The 20997-nt window shown below is 35.0% G+C and overlaps 1 protein-coding gene across 7 annotated transcripts in view; it reads left to right on the top strand.

Moving 5' to 3' along the window:
* The window catches only part of LOC149544473 (putative E3 ubiquitin-protein ligase RHB1A), a 112807-nt gene that overhangs the window by 6852 nt on the left and 84958 nt on the right, over positions 1–20997 (top strand). For 3 of the 7 annotated variants that reach the window (XM_089798869.1, XM_089798867.1, XM_089798864.1), the window contains exons 2-3: positions 908–1027; positions 1116–1288. The exons of 2 other annotated variants lie outside the window; for them this stretch is intronic. In XM_089798869.1, the coding sequence (XP_089654995.1) occupies positions 1175–1288 (114 nt within the window). In that variant the 5' untranslated portion in view covers positions 908–1027; positions 1116–1174. Of the gene's footprint in view, positions 1–907; positions 1289–20997 lie in introns of all 7 variants that reach the window. 2 more of the 7 variants (XM_089798866.1, XM_089798863.1) reach the window with 1 other exon arrangement.

Below are 20997 nucleotides of genomic sequence, written 5' to 3'. Positions count from 1 at the left end.
AGCTTATCACGAAGGAAGGTCAAATCTCAGCACTACCATAATCATTATTTTAACTCCAGCTTGATTTATAGAGCTTTTGTAGGATATCCCTTAGTAATGCCATCTAAACTCTTAATTTCATATTATTAGATTCATAAAAGATAGTTCATTTGACAGTAAGCTTTCCTAATTATTCCAGGGGTCATATCAAGTCATCGGATTTCCACTAATATAAACCAATTTATTCGCTCTTCTTTTTTCAATTTTTGATGTCAGGTTTAGTAAAACTTAAATCTATTTGTATTTCTGGAAGTAACTAGATAAAAAAGTAAACCCTTGATCCAACAACATTCCCTTTTGGGAAAGTTGCTAGATTAAGGATGCATGAGTTAACTTTGATTCTTGCTTGGTTTGATATTCTTTATGAATTTAGCAGCCTCATTTTCACAGGCTCACACAAGAAAACTTCTAAAACATTCTAGGTTGTGTATTTAAGCTCTACAAATTAGCAACATAAAGAGCGGCCGCAGCTGGTCAAGCTTTCTTAAATCTTGAGTTTAGTTTTAGTTTTCTTTTGATTAAATAAGAGGGACACCCAACAATGGGAACAGTGGAGAAGCCGTAGAGAAAGGTGTGACATCTTCTTCAAATGTTGATTTGCCTTGATATTATTATTTTGGGGAAAACAAATTGCATTCATTTTATAATCTAATTCTTTTATTGCCTTCCACATTCTTTTACATTTTGTCATTTTGAATATTAAAAATCAGTAAGAAAGACTGCAATTGTCAAGGTAGGCTTGAATCATTTCTAATTATAGGTTTGGCTTTGCATTGCATTGTCTTGTGTGTGTCTAGGGAAGCTTTTTATTTTTACTTAGCTTGTATATTGCATCTGGCTTAGTTATTTTCTCTCACTTGATGGACAGGGGTACACCTGATACAAGCTACAGCTTATAGCAGGTGAAATACCTGATCATAGTTGACAGTGAGAAGTGATTTTGGGTTGCTTAGGTGGTGTCAAGCTGCATTTGACTTAAAACGTAAAGGTTAGTGGCGGTTCTATTGATTGTTGTCGAATGATGTCCATAGTTTGCCATGGTCACGTAATCATACATGGAGGTCACACTTGAGTAGTGCAAAGAATAGCTGGAAGCTTCTGGATCAAGTTGAAAAGAAAAGAATCAAGTCGAGAAATGGGAGGATGTTGTTGCTGCTGCTCGAGGGCCGATGATTATAATGACAGAGGTTCGGGAGGCTGCTGCACACGTTGCTGTTGCCCTCCATGCCTTGGGTGTTGCTGTGGCATGGTATATTTCACCTAACTCAATGTTTGTTTTATTTTCTAAAATAAGTTAAATTGTATTCCAATTTATATACTTCCATTTATAATTTGGTAAATTTTAACTGAACCGTTTCTTTTGTCTGTGATTCTGCAATAGTAGATGATGATAAGGAAATATCACTTTCTTATTACATTTAACAGTTCATGCCTATCATCTGCCCTACGTGCAAGTCTCCAATCCATCCAATTCTGTTCAAATATTATCTTTCAAAGAGGTTTCTGTGCTATGTGACATTTTGAGAACAGAATTATCTTTTTCATCAGAAAAGAAAGAGTAGAATCTTTTACTAATGGAAATCCTCTGGCTAGAATGCTGAAGCTATTTCACCAGTTTTCTGTTTTTCATTCGCTGGTTCAAGTTACCAAACTTTCAGATCCCTTTGGAACCTGGGAGGAGCTATCACCAAACTGAATTAAGTGTCTGATGTACTATTGATCCAACTACCTATCTACATGCACCATTCAAGATGCAAACATACAGCCTTTCTACATACACTTCTTTTTGATACAGTGAAACAAATCAGGTTTTATAAAATGAAAGTTAAAAGGAAAATTTACAATTTACATGACTATACAGGATATTTGAACTATCAGGTTAAACCTGTGGATTCCCCTGAAAAACCAAGAATACCTAATGCAAACTTCCTTGCCTCAAAGAAATTTGTTAACTAAAAAAAGTTGATGATTATGTCTGTAGAGGACGTGACCTAATGAAACTTTTAGGAAAAATGTGAGCTCTAGACAGTGCTGAGATTCCAAGTTTTAATCAGGTAGACAGAGGTCAGTAAGCTAACATCCTCTCCATTAATTTTTTTAAATCTAATGTAAACAAACACAAAAGTAAAAAAGCGATAATGGAATTTTCAAATTTATTCAGGGAAGCAGTTGAATTCTTGATGCTGTTCCTTGCCCTCAAACAAATTTTCTCATTCTCGCACTAATTCTTCTATGAGTGGATTTATAACCAAATGCTAGTGAAGGTTGTGAGGTGTTTCCCATGCATGTATCCTGTTTCTATTGATATTATATAAAAACCTGAAGTTCTGTATGTCACCTTAATTTAATTTGGGTTGCAGGCAGAAGACAAATATTTTGAGTTCCTCCACCTTATGTCTGAAGACTCGTCTCCTGAGAAAGAGCAAAAATTTCTGGAAGCCTTTCTAGGATTAACTTCAGAGGGATTTTAGAAACAACTTTCTACTGAAACATGATGGATATATGATGGTCCTTTATGATGGCTAGGTCCTCTGCAAGTTGCTTAAGGTTGTCTCTAGCCAACTCTTTCAGATTGAACCAATTAGCTCTAGAGAACCAGTTTTCCATGCTTGGTTGAATTGCTTTATTGTCAAAATAATATTCCTTATATAGGTAACGCTGGGAGTGGGTGCCATATTTTTTGAAACCTCAAATTAAATACACAAGTGATAAGCCCAGAAATACTCCAGCAATAAATATTTTCATAATTTGTTATATATTTTTTTTGATAGGTATAATTTGTTATATTTACTACAAACAATATACATGCAAATTAAAATTTACAAGTCTGATACAAAGTACTATGCACTCCCTACATGAAAATATGCACTCCCTACATGAAAATCTGATGAATTTGAAACTCAATGTGCTCCTTGATGGTTCCCATCCCCAAGGTTGTCTAATTGCCATGCTTGGAGGTTCCCATCTCCAAAAACCATGAGGTGATATATGCAGGCATCACACTCCTTGTAATGACCCCTTTTTGAAATAGGTTTTTCATTTAAGAATAAATTATAATAAAATTATAATAAAGTATAAAGACATAACAAAAAAAAAAAATTTGATTAAAAGTTAAATAAGTTTAATGAATGGTCTAAAGGTATGAAATAAAGAGTTATGAGTACTGAAGGATTAAGGTATAAAATTGTTTAGTTGAAAAATGGAAGCTAGTGAATTTAACAATATAAATTATGTGGGATGCATTCATTAACTAACCACTTGTACACCGACATTCAAAATACAAGAGAAAGAAGGGCTTACAAACATAAGTCGTAATAAAATCCAAGTTAGATTAGCAAAAACCCTAAATGGATAAGGGGATGCCAATGTTAAACCCAACTTACATCAAGGAAGTATGCAAGCAAGTTTTCTTTCATGCAATGTTATCTTTGATTAAAGATATGTAAATATAAATTTGAAATTAAACTAATTGATTAAATGAGAAGTGTAAGATAGATCTAGGTGCTAAATATATGTGATTAGGCCAATTAAGATATGGAACTTGATTAAAAAGTGAAATGAATGATAAAGTACTCATCTCAAAATGTGCAAGGGAATATGCCTTTTCACTTCAAACTTGAACCTGTGACAAAACTTTTGACTGCAAATTTGCGATCACAACAAAAAACTCAGAAAATGTTGTTTTTCTCAAGAATCCAGGAAGATCTCAACCTGGTAGTAAAGTATCTAGACATTTTACTGGAAGATGGACACGTTCTCAGGACACAGTAGCAAAGTCGACCTACTTGAGAAATATTTCTGTGAGTAATTTCCAGATATGTTGTCACAATTTAGCTATCTTGCTTCTGGAGACAGTAAAACTTGATTTTTGTTTTGGTTTGATGAGGGCTTGCCTTAGTCAAGCCCTAGATTGAGTAATCAACCTTGAAATTGAAATGTAAAACATGAAAGTTTTGAAAGCAAGTCAAATGTAAGTATTCACCTTGCTTGAAGAAACCCTTGTCAATAAGGATTGTTGAATTTGCAATGAAGGATGTAGGAAATTTCCACAAATGCAATGAATCTACCAAAACTACATCATGGAGCCATGGATGTAAATGTGCATCAATAAAGAAGATGATGATTGTCTCCATGTAGATCTCCTCCCTCGATGACAAACAAAATGCTAGATCTTGAAGACGAAATGCTCACAAAGGATCCTTGAATCTTTGATTGCCTTGAATGCTTGATTAAAATCTGCTCACTTGAATGGTTGGGAATGTCTTGTAATTGATGGATCAGTAGTGGATGTCTTGTGGATGTGAAAATGAGGTGTCTAGGCTTCCTCTAATTTTTGGGCACTAAAACAAGGCGAGACGATCGGGTCACCTAATTTCCGAATTTGCAGCCCCAAGACATATTTGGCCTCACGATTCAAAATTCCTAGGGAATGGGTCAACCTATTCTAGAACAAGTCAACCTATTCTAGGGTTGGCCCCCAAGGAGCTAACCCTAAGGTCTCAGATATTGCATTAATGAAAAGGGAAGATGCATGATAGAATAGGAGAAATAGCTGATTGAGCCCGAATCTATCCCGTGGTTTATAAGGTCACTAAAGGATGGCAACTAAAAGGTCTTAAATGATAGGTGCTTCCATTTTAAGATGGTACATGATGTTTGGTAGCTTCTGTTGGTTAAACTTATGAGACTATAGTATAAATATACATATATAAGTGTGAGATATATATATATATTTATTTATTTAATATATGAGATAATATAATTTGTTATTTTATTAATTATAATGGATAGACATGTCTCATGTCTCTCCATGTGTCATTCACTATATATATAGAAGATGAGATTGATGCATTTGAAAAGCATATACGAAAATGACAATGCAATTACATCTGCAAACGATTCCTATAAATTCAACATGGTATCAAAGCCTAATTGCAGATACATAACTCTAATGGGAAAAGGATCATATTCTAAAGACAATTTTTGATTGGATAATATATTAAGAAGATGCCCTTTGACCGGTCAGTCTATGAAAATAAATGAGAATTTGGTAGGGACATACACATTGTGGAAATAATTTCCTCGACATCAACCAAAGGAAGATATTAATACAATCCATGCAAGAAAATATGGCTCGAGATCCATGGCATTTGACAAGATGCAAGCATTGTAAGAAACCTTGCATCGAATGTGTACTTCACTATTAGTAATCAAGGGAAATAAGTGACGTGAAAAACCATATCGTTAGGGTGAATAAGTTGCAGATTTGAAAGGGATAACATGTTCAGCGTATATGTCTTAGAAGCTGCAAATTCCTAAGAACATGGCCGTATCCCCTCTAAAATGGCTCCTCATTGATTCTGTAACAAACGGATTTTCATATCTAAAACAAAGACGGTTTTAAAAACTCCCAACATTCTTAAATAGATAACTGAATCCTTTTCACATGACATTAACTGCTTTTAACAATTAACAGAAAATAACTGTATTCATGATCAACTGAAATAACTAGATTAACGTTTAACTATTCACAACTGTATTCATGATCAACTGTAATAACTAGATTAACGATTAATTATTCACAACTGTATTCATGATCAGCTGAAATAACTAGATTAATGACTAACTAGCATAATTGTATTCATGATCAAATGTAATAACTAGATTAACGATTAACTATTCACAACTGTATTCATGATCAGCTGAAATAACTAGATTAACGACTAACTAGCATAACTATATTCATGATCAACTGATTAATGAAACATACAAGTAAAGTAAATGCTTAACAAGAAAAGAAGGTATGGAACGTACAAGTGTCATCGGAGGATCTTTAGCTGGTTGTGCAAGCCTTGGCTTTGGTGAGAGGAGAAGCATTGACATAGGCTTAACCGCCCAACTTCGGACCATACTTATTCCCACACATTCTATTAAATTAGAAAAGCCCTCCCTACCTCGGGATTGGGCTTGGGATGTTCTTTAGTCCAGCCACCTAAGTATTTGGGTGTTTTGAATGTCTGCTTAGTTATGAAATGGACATGCTTACATAACTGGGGCTACTGACATCAAGTGATCATTAGATGACAAACATGCCTATAAACTACCTTGGCCAAGGATTTCCGATGGGTTCAACGACTTGATTACCACCGCTTGACTTGACAACAGGTTTCATTATAGGGATGAGCATGAGCTATTAAGTATATTTCATTTAAGTTATTCATGTCTGATTTCTCTTTTGCTTTCTTGCAGATTTATTCCACCTCTTCACCATACATTGCTACCTTGCCAATGAGTCCCAGGGGTTTACCTTGCCGGTGAGTCCCAGGTGTATTAAAAGTTTATGAGCACTCTGCCCTTTTACACCTCTTCACCATTTCATGGCTTCATTGCCGGTGATTCCTAGGTGTTTTGGAAAAGTTATGAGCATTCTGCTCTTGATATCTTTTATGATGAGTTGTGACAAATAAAACTTGTTCTTGAGATCAGCAACATTCGTACAGATTCTTATTATTTTTGGAAACTCTTCTTAAGAGATACTATTCAACTTCTTAAGAGTTACTACTAAACTTCTTTTATGATGATTCTGATATAATGAAATTAAGAAGAAACTTCTTCACAAAAGACATGGATTATTTAGCATATTAAACAATGTGTTTATAGATAATGAAAAGAAGTTCCTATGCCTAGCCGACTGCTATAGAAAATGTATTTAAAACTTTGGAAAGGTGATTCATGACCTGATAAGAAATTGGTATTATTGAAGAACTTGCAAATGGATCAGTTTTCCTTCAGTTGCTTGAGACATCACTTTCAATGCATAAAGTCTTTGTTTCTTAGCATGTTTTCTTGCACGGCAAGGAATGGAAATCAAGCTACTTGAAATAACTTAACAATCGACTTGCAGGATATCGTTAGACATATCAATGGTAAAATGCAAGGTCGGTTGCTATTGAGACAAGGAAAAAAATTTGAAAACGTAGCAAGATAGAAAGAAGTTCGGGCTAAGGAATATGGTCCCCTCTCTCTCTCTCATGGCTTCCATAGATAGAGAGCAATCGAGACTCCTTGGCTTCCGCTGGTTTCAAAAGATTATAGGCCGATTCAAATTCCAAGTGTTTAATTTGATTAGAACAAAGAAGAAGGAAAGAAAAATAAAAGGTTGGAAGATAGAGTTGGAAAGATTATAATTTCAACTATTATTATAATATATACTTACATACGTTCATGTAAGTATATCAATGGGGTGACATCATTATATTAAGTTGTTATAATTTAATGGTGTCATTTCATTTTTATATTTATATATACATATTTAAATATTTATTATAATAATATGATGAAGATCAATTAAAATCCCTTGAGGTATGTTTTATATTTTAAATTAGATTATTTTATGTTTTCTTAGATTATTTTCTTAATAGCTTATGCGGGTTCAACAAATGTATCCTATGTTTCAGTGGTTGTGTCCTTTCCAAAGAAGTTTAAGGTCATACCTGCTGATCCTGATGACTGAACTAAGCGAGCATCCCATTCTGATGATCCCATTTAGTAATGCTTCCCCCCTCTTCATCTTCTCCTACAATCACCCATGAAAACACTTTCGCCATAATAATTATTCTATAATAATTTCATATAAGCATTTTAATAGACCTTAAATTATTAATCATAATTTAAATCAAGCAACTAGTAATCATCTAATAGCAATTAATGGTTAACGACCATTTTCATTAACAGTTAATACAACTTATATAAATAACTACCTATTTCACATGATCATGAAAGAATAATCTGTTTAATCCAACAGTTATGAACAAGTTTAAAATTAGGTCAAAATTTTGAGATGTAACATACCCTCCCCCAAAAAAATTTCATCGTCCTCGATGAATGTGACAACAAAACTTTAAACAATACTTAATTAGTTTAATCTAATTTAAGAAAAGAAATGTTCAGTTTCCAGCCCTAGAGAAAAGATGAGGGTATTTTTGGAGAATTTCTTGATAATCTTCCCAAGTGGCATTATCCTCTGCATATTGATCCTATTGGACCTTGCATTGTGTCACCTCCCGATTTCGTAAGCGTAGCTTATGCACTTTGAGTATTCTAAGTGGTTCTATTTCTACCACCGTTGGTTCTTGCACCTGTAATAGTTTCCAATCAATTATATAATCATGATGGGTAATGTATTTCTTAAGGTATGACACATGGAAGACGTCATGCATCCTGGCAAGGGCTGGTGGTAAAGCAATTCTGTAAGCTACTAGGTTCACAACTTCCAATATTTCAAAGGGTCCCACATGCCTTGGGGCTAACTTGGCATTCTTACCAAACTTGATAGTAATCTTTTGAGGTTTTACCCTCAGTAGTACTTTTTCTCCCACTGAGAATTCCTTGGGTGTTCTTCTTGCATCTGCATAGTTTTTCTAGGCTGTCATTAGCTTCCTTCAATCTTTGATGAATTTGGATTATCTGTTCTTCCATTTCTTTAAGCATTTTAGGTCCAACAATAATTCTATCTTCCAAGCGATTCCAACTCACAGGATTTCTACATTTGCAGCCATATAGAGCCTCAAAGGGAGCCATTTTAATGGTGGATTGATATGAATTGTTGTACGCAAATTCCACCAAAGGTAAATATGTTTCCCAATGGTATTGCTGATCCATACAGTATACTCTCAAAATATCTTCTAATACCTGGTTTACTCTTTCCGTTTGACCATCTGTCTTAGGATGATAAGCTGAACTGATATTTAGTTTAGTACCCAATGCTGAAAATAATGTTTGCCCAAATCTAGAAGTTATCCTAGCATCCCTGCTTGAAGTAATTTTCTCTAAAATTCCATGCAATCTGAAAATTTCTTTTATGAATTTAGGAGCAATTTCTGGTGCTCCATCAGTTAGATTCCCTGTTATGAAATGAGCCACTTTTGTCAGTCTATCAACTACTACCAGAATGGTATTGTGTCAATTTCGTGTCATAGGTAATCTTTATACAAAGTCCATGGAAATTATTTGCCATTTACACTCTGGTACTTCATTAGGGTGCAAAAGGCCTGCTGGGTATTGATGTTCTGCCTTTACTTTTTGGCATTCTAAACAACTTGTGACAAATTTTTTTATCTCCCTTTTCATTCCTTTCCAAAAATATAGAGGTTTTATATTAGACAACATTTTAGTTACCCCAGGGTGTCCTAAATATGGAGCTGAATGAGATTCTTCTAGAATCATTCTTCGAAGTTCAAAGTTGTTGGGTACATAAATCCTGTTATGATATCTTAACGATCCATCCTCTTCTAGATTAAATTTTGAATACTTAGAATCTTATGGGTCTTTGATAAAAGCTAGGCTGATCTCTGCATAAAATTCATCATGCTTTAGATGTAAAATTTGGTCCTTTAATCTGAAGTGTATAGTAGCCATTGTGGAAATGTGTCTTCTCCTACTTAAGGCATTTGCCACTTTGTTTTCCTTGCCTTTAATATAACTAATGTCGAATTCATAGTCTGCTAAAAATCCCAACCATCTTCTTTGTCTAGCATTGAGATTTGGTTGAGTGAAGATATATTTTAGACCGTGATGGTTGGATCGAAGTTCAAAAGGTTTTCCAATCAAATAATGTTTCTACATCTGAAGAGCATGTACAATAACTGTTAATTCCAGATCATGAGGTGCGTAATTTTGCTCATAATTTTTCAATTGCCTAGATTTATATGCAATTACCCGTTCATCCTACATTAGCACACCTCCTAAACCTTTCTTGATGCATCTATTATAAAAATGAATTCCTTTTGTGGATCAGGTACTTTTAGTATGGGTGTTGTAATTAGCTTTTCTTTCAAGTATTCAAAGGCTGATTGACTTTTTTTTGTCCAGACAAATTTCTTTCCTTTTATCTGAAGTGATGTAATCGGATAAGCTATCTTAGAGAAGTTCCTGACAAATTTTCTATAAAACCATGCTAATCCCATAAAACTTATAACTTCTATCACATTTTTAGGTATAGGCCATTCCTTAATTGCTTTAATTTTTGAAGGATCTACGACTATGCCCTGAGCTGATGTAGTGTGCCCTAAATATTGAATTTCCTTTCGACAGAAGGTGCATTTAGACAATTTTCCATATAATTTATGTTCTCTTAACTTTTGTAAAACTTTTTTCTGATGTTTTTGATGTTCTTCTTCATTCTTCGAATAGATTAGAATATCATCTATAAAGACCAGCACAAACTTATCGAGGCAATCTTGAAATATACTATCCATTAAGTTCATAAAAGCTGCTGGAGCATTGGTTAACCTGAATGGAAACACTGTAAATTCGTAATGTCCATACCTAGTTCTAAATGCAGTTTTGTGAATATCTTCGTCCTTAATACAAAGCTGGTGATATCCTGATCTCAAATCAATTTTTGAAAACACTGTTGCGCCCTTCATTTGATCAAAAAGATAATCTATTCTATGAAGCAGATACTGATTTTTGATGGTAACCTTATTGAACATTTTGTAATCTATGCATAATCTCATGGTTTCGTCCTTCTTCCTAACAAACAACACTGGGGCTCCCCATGGTGAAACACTGGGCTGGATCAATTTCTTGTTTAACATATCCTTTAGTTGTATTTGCAACTCCATTAGTTCTGTGGTAGTTATTCGATATGGTGCCCGAGAAATGGGTTCTGCTTTTGGTATCAAATCTATGGTGAAATCAAAGGCTCAGGAAGGTGGTAGACTGGGGAGTTTTTCAGGAGACACATCTTGATAATTCTTTAGATAAGAATTTTTTTTTTTGAAAGATTCCTTTATCTTTTCTCAGATTTCCCCATCTTCAAAAATGTAGTCATCTCCATATGTGGTATTTTTAGGTTCTCTCATGTCCTCAACATTGACTGCAAAGATCTCAGATTCTTTTCCTCCATATTTCTTAAGTTTCATGGCATATATCTATTTTGATTTAATTTCATATTTAATTCCTATAATGCTTGTAGGCCTACATTGATCATCCAAACAATTTACAGTTTTGGCAAGACAATCCACCTTGGCCTTATGCTCACTGAGCCAATTAATGCCTATGATAATGTCGTAAGACCCAAGAGGTGCTACATACAAATTCAATTCCGTTGAGAAATTTGGAAAATCAATCTAAGCCTCAAACAGACACTGCTCTACCTTAGCCCTTGACTGGTTTGCATATTCGACTGTCCATGATTTTGCCATGAAACTAGATCTCTTTGGAAATCTACTTAATAGTTTAGACGATATAAAACATTCAGAAGCTCTAGTATGAATTAAAATGGAGACAGGGTTCTCAAAGAGCTTACCCGGAGTTTCAATCGGGCCTATTTGTTGTTCTGCTTGTCTATTGTCTAGGGCTACATGGATCCTTTGCTAATAAACTTGTTGTTGCTGTGGAAGAGGTGGTCGTTGCAGTTGATTGGCATTGGGTTTGATAGGGCATTTATTAGCATAATGATCTCCTTCACAAGTGAAGCATCCTGAAGGTGGCCCCTTCCTTTCATTACTCTTATTATTCTTACTTGTACTAAAATTACTTTTAACATCTTTGACTCCATTTCCTTTTGATTCTAGCTTGCTATACTTGAAATCTTTAAATTGTCTTTTCTGAGATCCAAAATCAACACCCTCTGTATTCTAGTTTGTTTTCCTTTTATTATCTTGGATGGAGTCATCCTTCTTGATTTTGCATTCTTGCCAAACAACCTTCTCCAGAGCTTCCTCCTTAGTTTGAGGAGTGAGAACGTCACGCTCCTCCTATTCTGTTATTTAGACCCATAATGAATTGTCTACCTTTAGATTTTTATCCTACTGATATGGTGGTACATACTTCGATAATCAGGTAAATTTCTCCCAATACTTATGTACAGTCATATCTCCTTGCTTCAAGTTTTGGAAGTCTAGAAGTTTTTTGTCATAAAAGGTTTGGGGCAGCCAACAATTTTTAAAAATGGTTACAAACTTTTTCCAAGTTATCTCAGTGGTTTTAATGTTTTGCTCAATTTTGGTGTTTCCCACCAGGTTGCAACTTCTCCGCTAAAGTGGTATATTCCCCAAACCGCTTTTGAGGTTTCAAAAAAGTTCCTAATTTCAAAATACTGTTCCATTTCAATTAGCCAAGCTATTGATGCGAGTTTTGTATCACTTACATAACATATTAGGATTTGAATATTCAATATGGGATATCAAACATGCAACTCCTCTCTTGGAAAGTTATTACTCATGAAGACATAAGCAATAGCTCCAATGTTCCTTACACCGTTGGATACTCGCTCAGTTTTATCGATGTGATTTGCTGATAATCATGTAGGCGGCCTTACACTATTCATTCAAGGATGACTTGGACTTTGGTGGAATGAAGGTGATGGTGACTCGGTTTGTGAAATGTGCGGAGGCAGATAATGTTGATGATGGTGGTGATGGAGGTTGTGTCTGCCAGTGATGATGTTGATGGGAAAGCGATGGTTGTGGAAGGTGAATGGATGAGTTCTATCACTTAACTTACTTCTCTAAGCTTCGACTACCCAACTACTCGCTATTCTACTCCTACCTATGAATGGAAGGTTAGCAAATGGACGGGGATCGAACCTAATGAGAGCTGACCAGCGGCCTCACTTCCACAGGTGCAATGATTCAAAGGAATAATAAACTAGCTTACCACACAAAGCTTCCCAACCAGTTGCTAGGATGCTAGTGGTCTAGTATTGGTCCCTATCAAACATTTACCAAAGCTACCATACAACTATCCATCTACTTCACTCCTACTTAGCAACTTGAAATGAAACCAACTTTAACAACTTGAAAGGAAATCTAACTAAGTGGAAGTAGAAAACATCCAATAACATCCAATGTTCTTGATCAACATTTTGGTATTATCTTTGCAACAATTTCTCCAACACTTTACAAATGAGAGCAAATGGCCTTTTATAGGGGCCAAAAATATAACGAACGGTGGAGATCAAAACAAGATCAACGATCCAGATTGGACCCTCAAAACCCTAATTAGGGTTGCCATCCCATCGGCCAATGAGAAGACGCCACCTCATCAATGGACTAATGAAAAAAGTGCAAAAAGTGGCAACCAATGAGAAGGCACCAAAATGGTGGCCAATTAGAAATAGACACTTGTCCTATTCTAGAAGAAAGGGAAATTGCCACTTGGGCTTACATCAAATGATCTTCTAATATAAATCTTCCCTTTTTTTTCATTTTTTTAGCTAAGGCAATGAACTTAGCTAGTCTTTCATTAACTTCTCCCATAGGAGGACAGGGTGTGTGCTTTGCCCTGAGTTCTGTTGACTTCGCCATGCCACTTGCTGCTTGTAGTATCCTTTCGTGATGCTTCTCATATTCTTTCTCAAATCCAATAAAAGCATTGAGAGAGGAAAGGGTGCCCAAATGCTTTTTCTTGATAGCAACCTTTCCCAACTCATCCAACTTCGATCCAAAATCTGTCTCGTTGACATCTTCTTTGCCAAGGGGGATTGTCCTTTCTTCAGTCTGTCCCTCATTTGTATCATGTCCATTGTACAGATATTGGTATCGGTTATTCACTTCATTTTTGAGAAGAAGGAAGTTTTGGGCGTCATATCCTCTTTGTCTTTCTTGGTGTTCGCCCGCTTGGGATTCTTACTTGCACTATCATTCTCCATGCTCGTCGCCCTATTATGGGATGGTAGAGTGGTGGACCAAAAGGCAAGAAGAACCAAGCGGAGCAATCCTTAGACTAGAACGAAAGATGGATGTCAGCTTAAGCACTCCTTGCAACTCTAGATGATGAAAATTCACCTTAACCAGTAAACTTACAGCGACTTTTCGGAACCTAGGATATGACTTTCAAGAAGTTCAAATCCCTTTGCAAATTAGAAATTTATCATGCAATTCACCTCCAAATAAAATTTCCCAACCTAGGGCAAAAATCGCAGCCGCTTGCAAAAATCAGAATTTTATCTCCCACAAATTTTGGCTCCCACAAATTTCGCCCTCCACAAAATTCGCCAAGCAAGAAAATTGCAAATCTGCTCTTGCAAAATCACCAACGCCTTGAGAAGGAGAAGTGAGAAGTGAGGAAGAAATGGGAGAGAGGCCTCCTCTTATACCCAACTTTCTTCTTGGACCCTGGGAGAAAGAAAAACAAATAATTAATGCAAAATTATGGCCCACAATTAAATACTTAACCAAAATTAATTTTGCCATGATGAAAATTAACTTTTAAAATTGCCAATTAGTTCTAAATTGCAAAAGGAAATTAAATGGTGCCTTGGAGATGCTAAATATTTCCATTTAATGAGGATTTAGTAATTAATACGTAATTAAAATAGGATTTTGGCTAACCAAAAGCCATTTTTCAATATTAAATTACCAATTTCATTGAAGGCAAAAAGTTTTCAAGACAATTTTAATCTATTAAAATCAATTTTTTGCAATTTCTTACCCAAATCGATTTTGCTATGCCAATAAATTTATTTATTTATTTATTTTTTGACAAAAATAAAATAAAATTTCTTCTAAAGCCAAAAATTGATTTTTGCAATTTTATTTCACCATCACAAAAATTAATCTTTTTCACCAAAAATAATCAAGATTTTCCAAAAGACCAAATTTAACAAAATTTTCATTTTTGAAAATTATCCAAATTTACACAATTATATCCAAATTTTCAAAAGAAAAATGTCTAAGTACAAAAATTACAATTTTATCCTACCAAGTGTTGCTCTTTAAAATTTGTTCGGCTCAAGGATGAAATTGGTGGCTCTAGAAAATCAAGTTGAAACCGGGTGAAAATAAATCTAACCTTCTCCCCACTGGCCCTGAAGGTGTCCAAGGCTCAAAATTTTCAAAACTCAAAATTGTTGGACAATCCAAAAATTTGCCAAGGCGATTAGAAAAAAGGGGGTCCCCAAAAATTTTGGGGCGATGGTGTGAAAACTTCACAACACAAGCCTCTGCATCCTCTCCATATTTAGAACCGACAAATTTGGGTGGTTTGATTTTCTTAATATATGTCGATAGATCAGCCTTTATTTCTTGTTTCTTTTGTTTTTCAGTTTGAATGGGTGAAGAGATTCTCTTGTTATATCCGGAGACTTCTGTCTTTGTTCTAAGAGGAGGTGATGATTGTGTTTCCTCATGGTTATGCCCCATCTAGGCTGCCATCTCATTCATTCTCTTTTCCATGTTATCCAACTTCAGTTGCGTCTCTTGCAAAATCTGAAGTAACAATTCAGTGGATGATAGAGTATTTTCATAGACCAAATTATAATTTTCAATGTTCTTGCGGCTGTTCATTTTGTTTGTTTACTAGTTTAACTTGTTAATTTACAAAATTTGTGTCAATTTATTGAATTTATACATATTTAAATATTTCCACAATAGAAAGAGTTTGCGAATCCATGAAACACATGATTTAACCCAACTTATTTAATTAACTAAATAATTTGCTGCTACATTCAGGGCAGCCTTATTTACAAGAATTTCCTCTATTGAGGATGTTTACATCATAAAATCTAATCTTGCTTTTCAGCATTTTGTTCTAACTTGGATCTGTACATATCCCACACCATCCAAGATCTGTGGAAATGCAGAAGAGGGTTTCCTTGACAAGTGTTCCAGTTTTGAATTTATTTGTTCCTATATGCTGCTTTACTAGCAGGAGTCCACTTGACTCTTTCTTTTTTCATTCGTTGCAATACTTGGTTTAGAGTTTTATTATCTTGAGGCATGGAGCAGCAAGTACAATTCAATTTAGGCATGTTTTAAATGAAATAGGGGAAGATGGGATGTCGAGCCTTCTTGCGGGGTGTATTATGTACTTGCATCTTGTACAATCATTCTAAGAATTTTTCAGGTTGACGTGGAAGGTAGTGTGCCTTAGGTTCAGTGTTGAACTCAACGCTCTGATACCATATGTAACAAACAGATTTTCATATCTAAAACAAAGACGGTTTTAAAAACTCCCAACATTCTTAAATAGATAACTGAATCCTTTTCACATGACATTAATTGCTTTTAACAATTAATAGAAAATAATTGTATTCATGATCAACTGAAATAACTAGATTGATGTTTAACTATTCACAACTTTATTCATGATCAACTGTAATACCTAGATTAACGATTAATTATTCACAACTGTATTCATGATTAGTTGAAATAACTAGATTAATGGCTAACTAGCATAATTGTATTCACGATCAAATGTAATAACTAGATTAACGATTAACTACTCACAATTGTATTCATGATCAGCTGAAATAACTAGATTAACGACTAACTAGCATAACTATATTCATGATCAACTGGTTAATGAAACATACGAGTAAAGTAGATGCTTGACAAGAAAAGAAGGTATGGAACATACAAGTGTCATTGGAGGATCTTTAATTGGTTGTGCAAGCCTCGGCTTTGGTGAGAGGAGAAGCATTGACATAGGCTTAACCTCCCAATCTCGGACCATACTTATCCCCACACATTCTATTAAATTAGAAAGACCCTCCCTACCTCGAGATCGGGCTTGGGATGTTCTTTAGTCCAACCACCTGAGCATCCTGGTGTTTTGAATGTCCGCTTAGTTATGAAACGAACATGCTTACATAACTGACGCTACTGACATCAAGTGATTATTAGATGACAAACATGCCTATAAACTACCTTGGCCAAGGATTCCGATGGGTTCAATGACCCGATCACCACCGCTCGACTTGACAACAGGTTTCATTACAGGGATGAGCATGAGCTATTAAGTATATTTCATTTAAGTTATTCATGTCTGATTTTTCTTTTGCTTTCTTGCAGATTTACTCCACCTTTTCACCATACATGGCTACCTTGCCGGTGAATCCCAGGTGTATTAAAAGTTTATGAGCACTCTACCCTTTTACACCTCTTCACCATTTCATGGCTTTATTGCCATTGATTCCCAGGTGTTTTGGAAAAGTCATGTGCATTCTGCTCTTGATATCTTTTATGATGAGTTGTGACTAATAAAACTTGTTCTTAAGATCAACAACATTCATACAGATTCTTATTATTTTTGGAAACTCTTCTTAAGAGATACTATTCAACTTCTTAAGAGTTACTACTAAACTTCTTTTATGATGATTTCGATATAATGAAATTAAGAAAAAAGTTCTTCACAAAAGACAGGGATTATTCAGCATATTAAACAATGTGTTCATAGATAACGAAAAGAAGTTCCTATGCCTAGCCGACTGCTGTAGAAAATGTATTTAAAACTTTGGAAAGGCAATTCATGACCTGATAAGAAATCGGTACTGTTGAAGGACTTGCAAATGGATCAGTTTTTCTTTAGTTGCTTGAGACATCACTTTCAATGCATAAAGTCTTTGTTTCTCAGCCTTGCACGACAAGGAATGGATTGAGCTACTTGAAATAACTTAATAGTCGATTTGCAGGATATCGGCAGACATATCAATGGTAAAATGCAAGGTCGGTTGCTATTGAGAGAAGGAAAAAATATCTTAAAACGTAGCAAGACAGAAAGAAGTTCGGGCAGAAGGAATATGGTCCCCTCTCTCTCTCTCACGGCTTCCATATATGGAGAGCGATCAAGACTCCTTGGCTTCCATCGGTTTCAAAAGATTATAAGCTGATTCAAATTCCAAGTGTTTAATTCAATTAAAACAAAGAAGAGGGAAAGAAAAATAAAAGGCTGGAAGATAAAGTTGGAAGGATTATAATTTCAACTATTGTTATAATATATACTTACATATGTTCATATAAGTATATCAATGGGGTGACATCATTATATTAAGTTATTATGATTTAATGGTGTCATTTCATTTTTTATATTTATATGTACGTATATAAATATTTATTATAATAATATGATGAAGATCAATTAAAATCCCTTGAGGTATGTTTTATATTTTAAATTCGATTATTTTATGTTATTTTAGATTATTTTTTTAATAGCTTATGCGGGTCCCACAAATGTATCTCGTGTTCAAGTTGTTGTGTCATTTCCAAAAAAGTTTAAGGTCATACCTGCCAATCCTGATGACTGAACTAAGTGAGTGTCCCATTCCGATGATCCCATTTAGCAATGCTTCCCCCCTCTTCATCTTCTCCTACAATCACCTATGAAAACACATTTGCCATAATAACTATTCTATAATACTTTCATATAAGCATTTAAAAAGACCTTAAATTAGTAATCATAATTTAAATCAAGCAACTGCTAATCATCTAATAGCAATTAATGGTTAACGACCATTTTCATTAACAGTTAATACAACGTATATAAATAACTACCTATTTCACATGATCATGAAAGAATAATCCGTTTAATCCAACGATTATGAACAAATTTAAAATTAGGTCAAAATTTTGGGATGTAATAGATTCATTAGAGGGGTGGCCATTTTTTGATAAAGGATCGAGTGACGAGGTCTTTTCAAGATAAATTGCAAGGTCCACATACAAATAAGAAACCAAGCCTTAAAGGAACAAGGACCTACGAGGTAACTAAAAGATGGATAAAGACATACAGGTATTAGAGGCACCGACCCATTAAAAGATACGTATAAGAGTTACACTATTTTAAATCCACTTTTGACATTGCATATTACTTGTGTTGGTGTAAATAAGTATTTACTATTTACACTTAAGTTTACTTAGGATAATGCATATTCATGTTAGTTTTCATGGAGACACCTAGGAGTTTGCATATTCATATGAGTTGTCATGTAGACAACAGAGTAGTTTGCACCCCAATTGAGCACATGTTGTCTACTACATCTCTTTATAAGATACACCTTTACATCCTTATCCTCTCATTGTTGCACGTGCATTCATGCACAATGGAGGATAATCCACTCTTGGTGGACATGTGCTTAGTTGTTATGCTTATCTCTTGTATGATTCCTAGACATATCAGTTGCCTTTATATACAATGCACTTCTATGATGTATTCATCCAATTATCTGATTAATCCATTCTCATTTGATCATATCTTGTCTCTCTTGTGCTATCTCTTGAGCTTCTAGAGCTTGGCATTTCATTCTTGCCTTAGGCAAATTCTTACATGGTATCAGAGCTATACCAAATTCTTACATGGTATCAGAGCCATAAAAATTTCATTATATAGCCATTGGAGAGACTGTTTTTTGCATGGTGAAGATTGGAGCTTGCTAGTCCAAATCAGATGTTAGCATCACATTCAGAACGTCAGAAAACCCTTAAATCTATTTTTTTTCATCAAAATCGGACATTTGAAGTAAAATCTAGAGTCATTTAAAAATAATTATAGAGGTGATTTTCAAACAGTGATATCTCCCTCACACGGATGCCTTTTTTTGAGTAATTTTTTTTTTGTTTTCGGGTAGAATTTCGTGATCTACACATTGCTGTAGATGGTTTGCAATCCCTGTTGCTGAATTTTTTTGAAAATTGCAAAATCCCGATTTTTGCAACTTCAAAGGCATCGTTCGGACTCATATGGAGACATATTCAGGTGCTAATTTTTTTTGAAAGTGCATAATTTTTTGTCTACTTTCCAGATCTGGTATTAGTTTGGAGTAATTTTGAGCAGTCGTAGTACTTTCAACATTTGGTCATTTTTGGTCTATTTTGACACTTGTAATTAATTAAATCCTTGAGAGGTCTTGTGTCTTATCTTGTTGAGTCCGATATAGCTTCATATTTATTGTTGTAACCATTAAAATTAGAAGTCTACTTTGGTTCATTTTGACAAGTGGAAATTGTACATGCACTAAGTATAAAGTGCCAAAATCATCCATTTTGGGGGGTTCTTTGATTGAGTGATTTGGGGGGTGTGTTTTGAGTGTTTGCACTTCTCTTTCTCTTTTGTTATTTTATTTTCCATCATGGGTTCTCCTAGGTTTCCACTTTTAACTCCACATAATTATACTACGTGCTGACGGAAAAAGGTTTAATTGATTATGTTGATAGAACCATAGTTGCACCATGTAATCTAAAATAATCGAAAGATTATTTTGTGTATTGAATAATCAATGAGTGAATTACGAGCTTACAAGCTCATATATGCAAAACGGATATACAAAAAATAGAAACTATCTACATACGATAGATAGAGCATTATTAGAAATATTCTAATACCCTCTCATAATGCTTAATCTATCAATAACACCAATAGCCTCTCTGAAGTTTACAAATTTATCAAAACCGAGAGACTTGGTGAAGATATTAGCAGACTGCTCTAAGGTGGGAACATATAGCAATTGAATAGATTTGTCTTCAACCAGCTGACGAATGTAATGACAATGTGTTTCGACATGCTTGGTTCGTTCATGGAAGACTAGATTCTTTGCCAGTTGAGTACTCCTTGATTATCACAGAATATAGGAGTTGGTTCTGATTGAGGAACATGCATATTTGCAAGCATCCACTGAAGCCAAACTGCCGCACAAGCTGCCTTAACTGCTCCCCAATACTCTGTTTCAGTCGAAGACAGGGCCACTGCTTGTTGCTTCTTATTAGTCCATGTCACAGCAACAGATCCTAAATTAAACACATATCCGGCGGTAGACTTACAATCATCAACAGAGCCACCCAATCTCAATCTGTGTAGCCACATAGTGTAGAATCAGACTTCTGAGTGTATAGAAGACCATAATCAAGAGTACCACTCACATAGCGCAAGACAGGCTTTGTAGCTGTCCAATGATCAGTCTTGGGTGCTGTCATAAAGCGAGAGACATAGCTTACAACAAAACTAATGTCAGGTCTGGTGGCAGTAAGAAAAATGAGACTGCGCACTAGTTTTCTAAACAAGGATTCATCTACAACAGGTGAATTAGACTGAGCGGATAATTTGAGCTCGGGTTCCATAGGAGTGAGAGCAGGGTTGCAATCTTGCATTCTGAACCTGTCCAGAAGGCTTCTAGCATACTTGGACTGAGAAAGAAAGATATCGTGTTTAGGTTGCCAAACCTCAATTCCCAGACAATAG

Source organism: Cupressus sempervirens, chromosome 8, assembly GCF_028749045.1.
Source record: "Cupressus sempervirens isolate cs-2001-9-10 chromosome 8, ASM2874904v1, whole genome shotgun sequence".
NCBI lineage: Eukaryota > Viridiplantae > Streptophyta > Pinopsida > Cupressales > Cupressaceae > Cupressus > Cupressus sempervirens.
The sequence above is the reverse complement of the archived record's forward strand: the minus strand, read 5'-3'. Positions and strand labels throughout refer to the sequence as shown.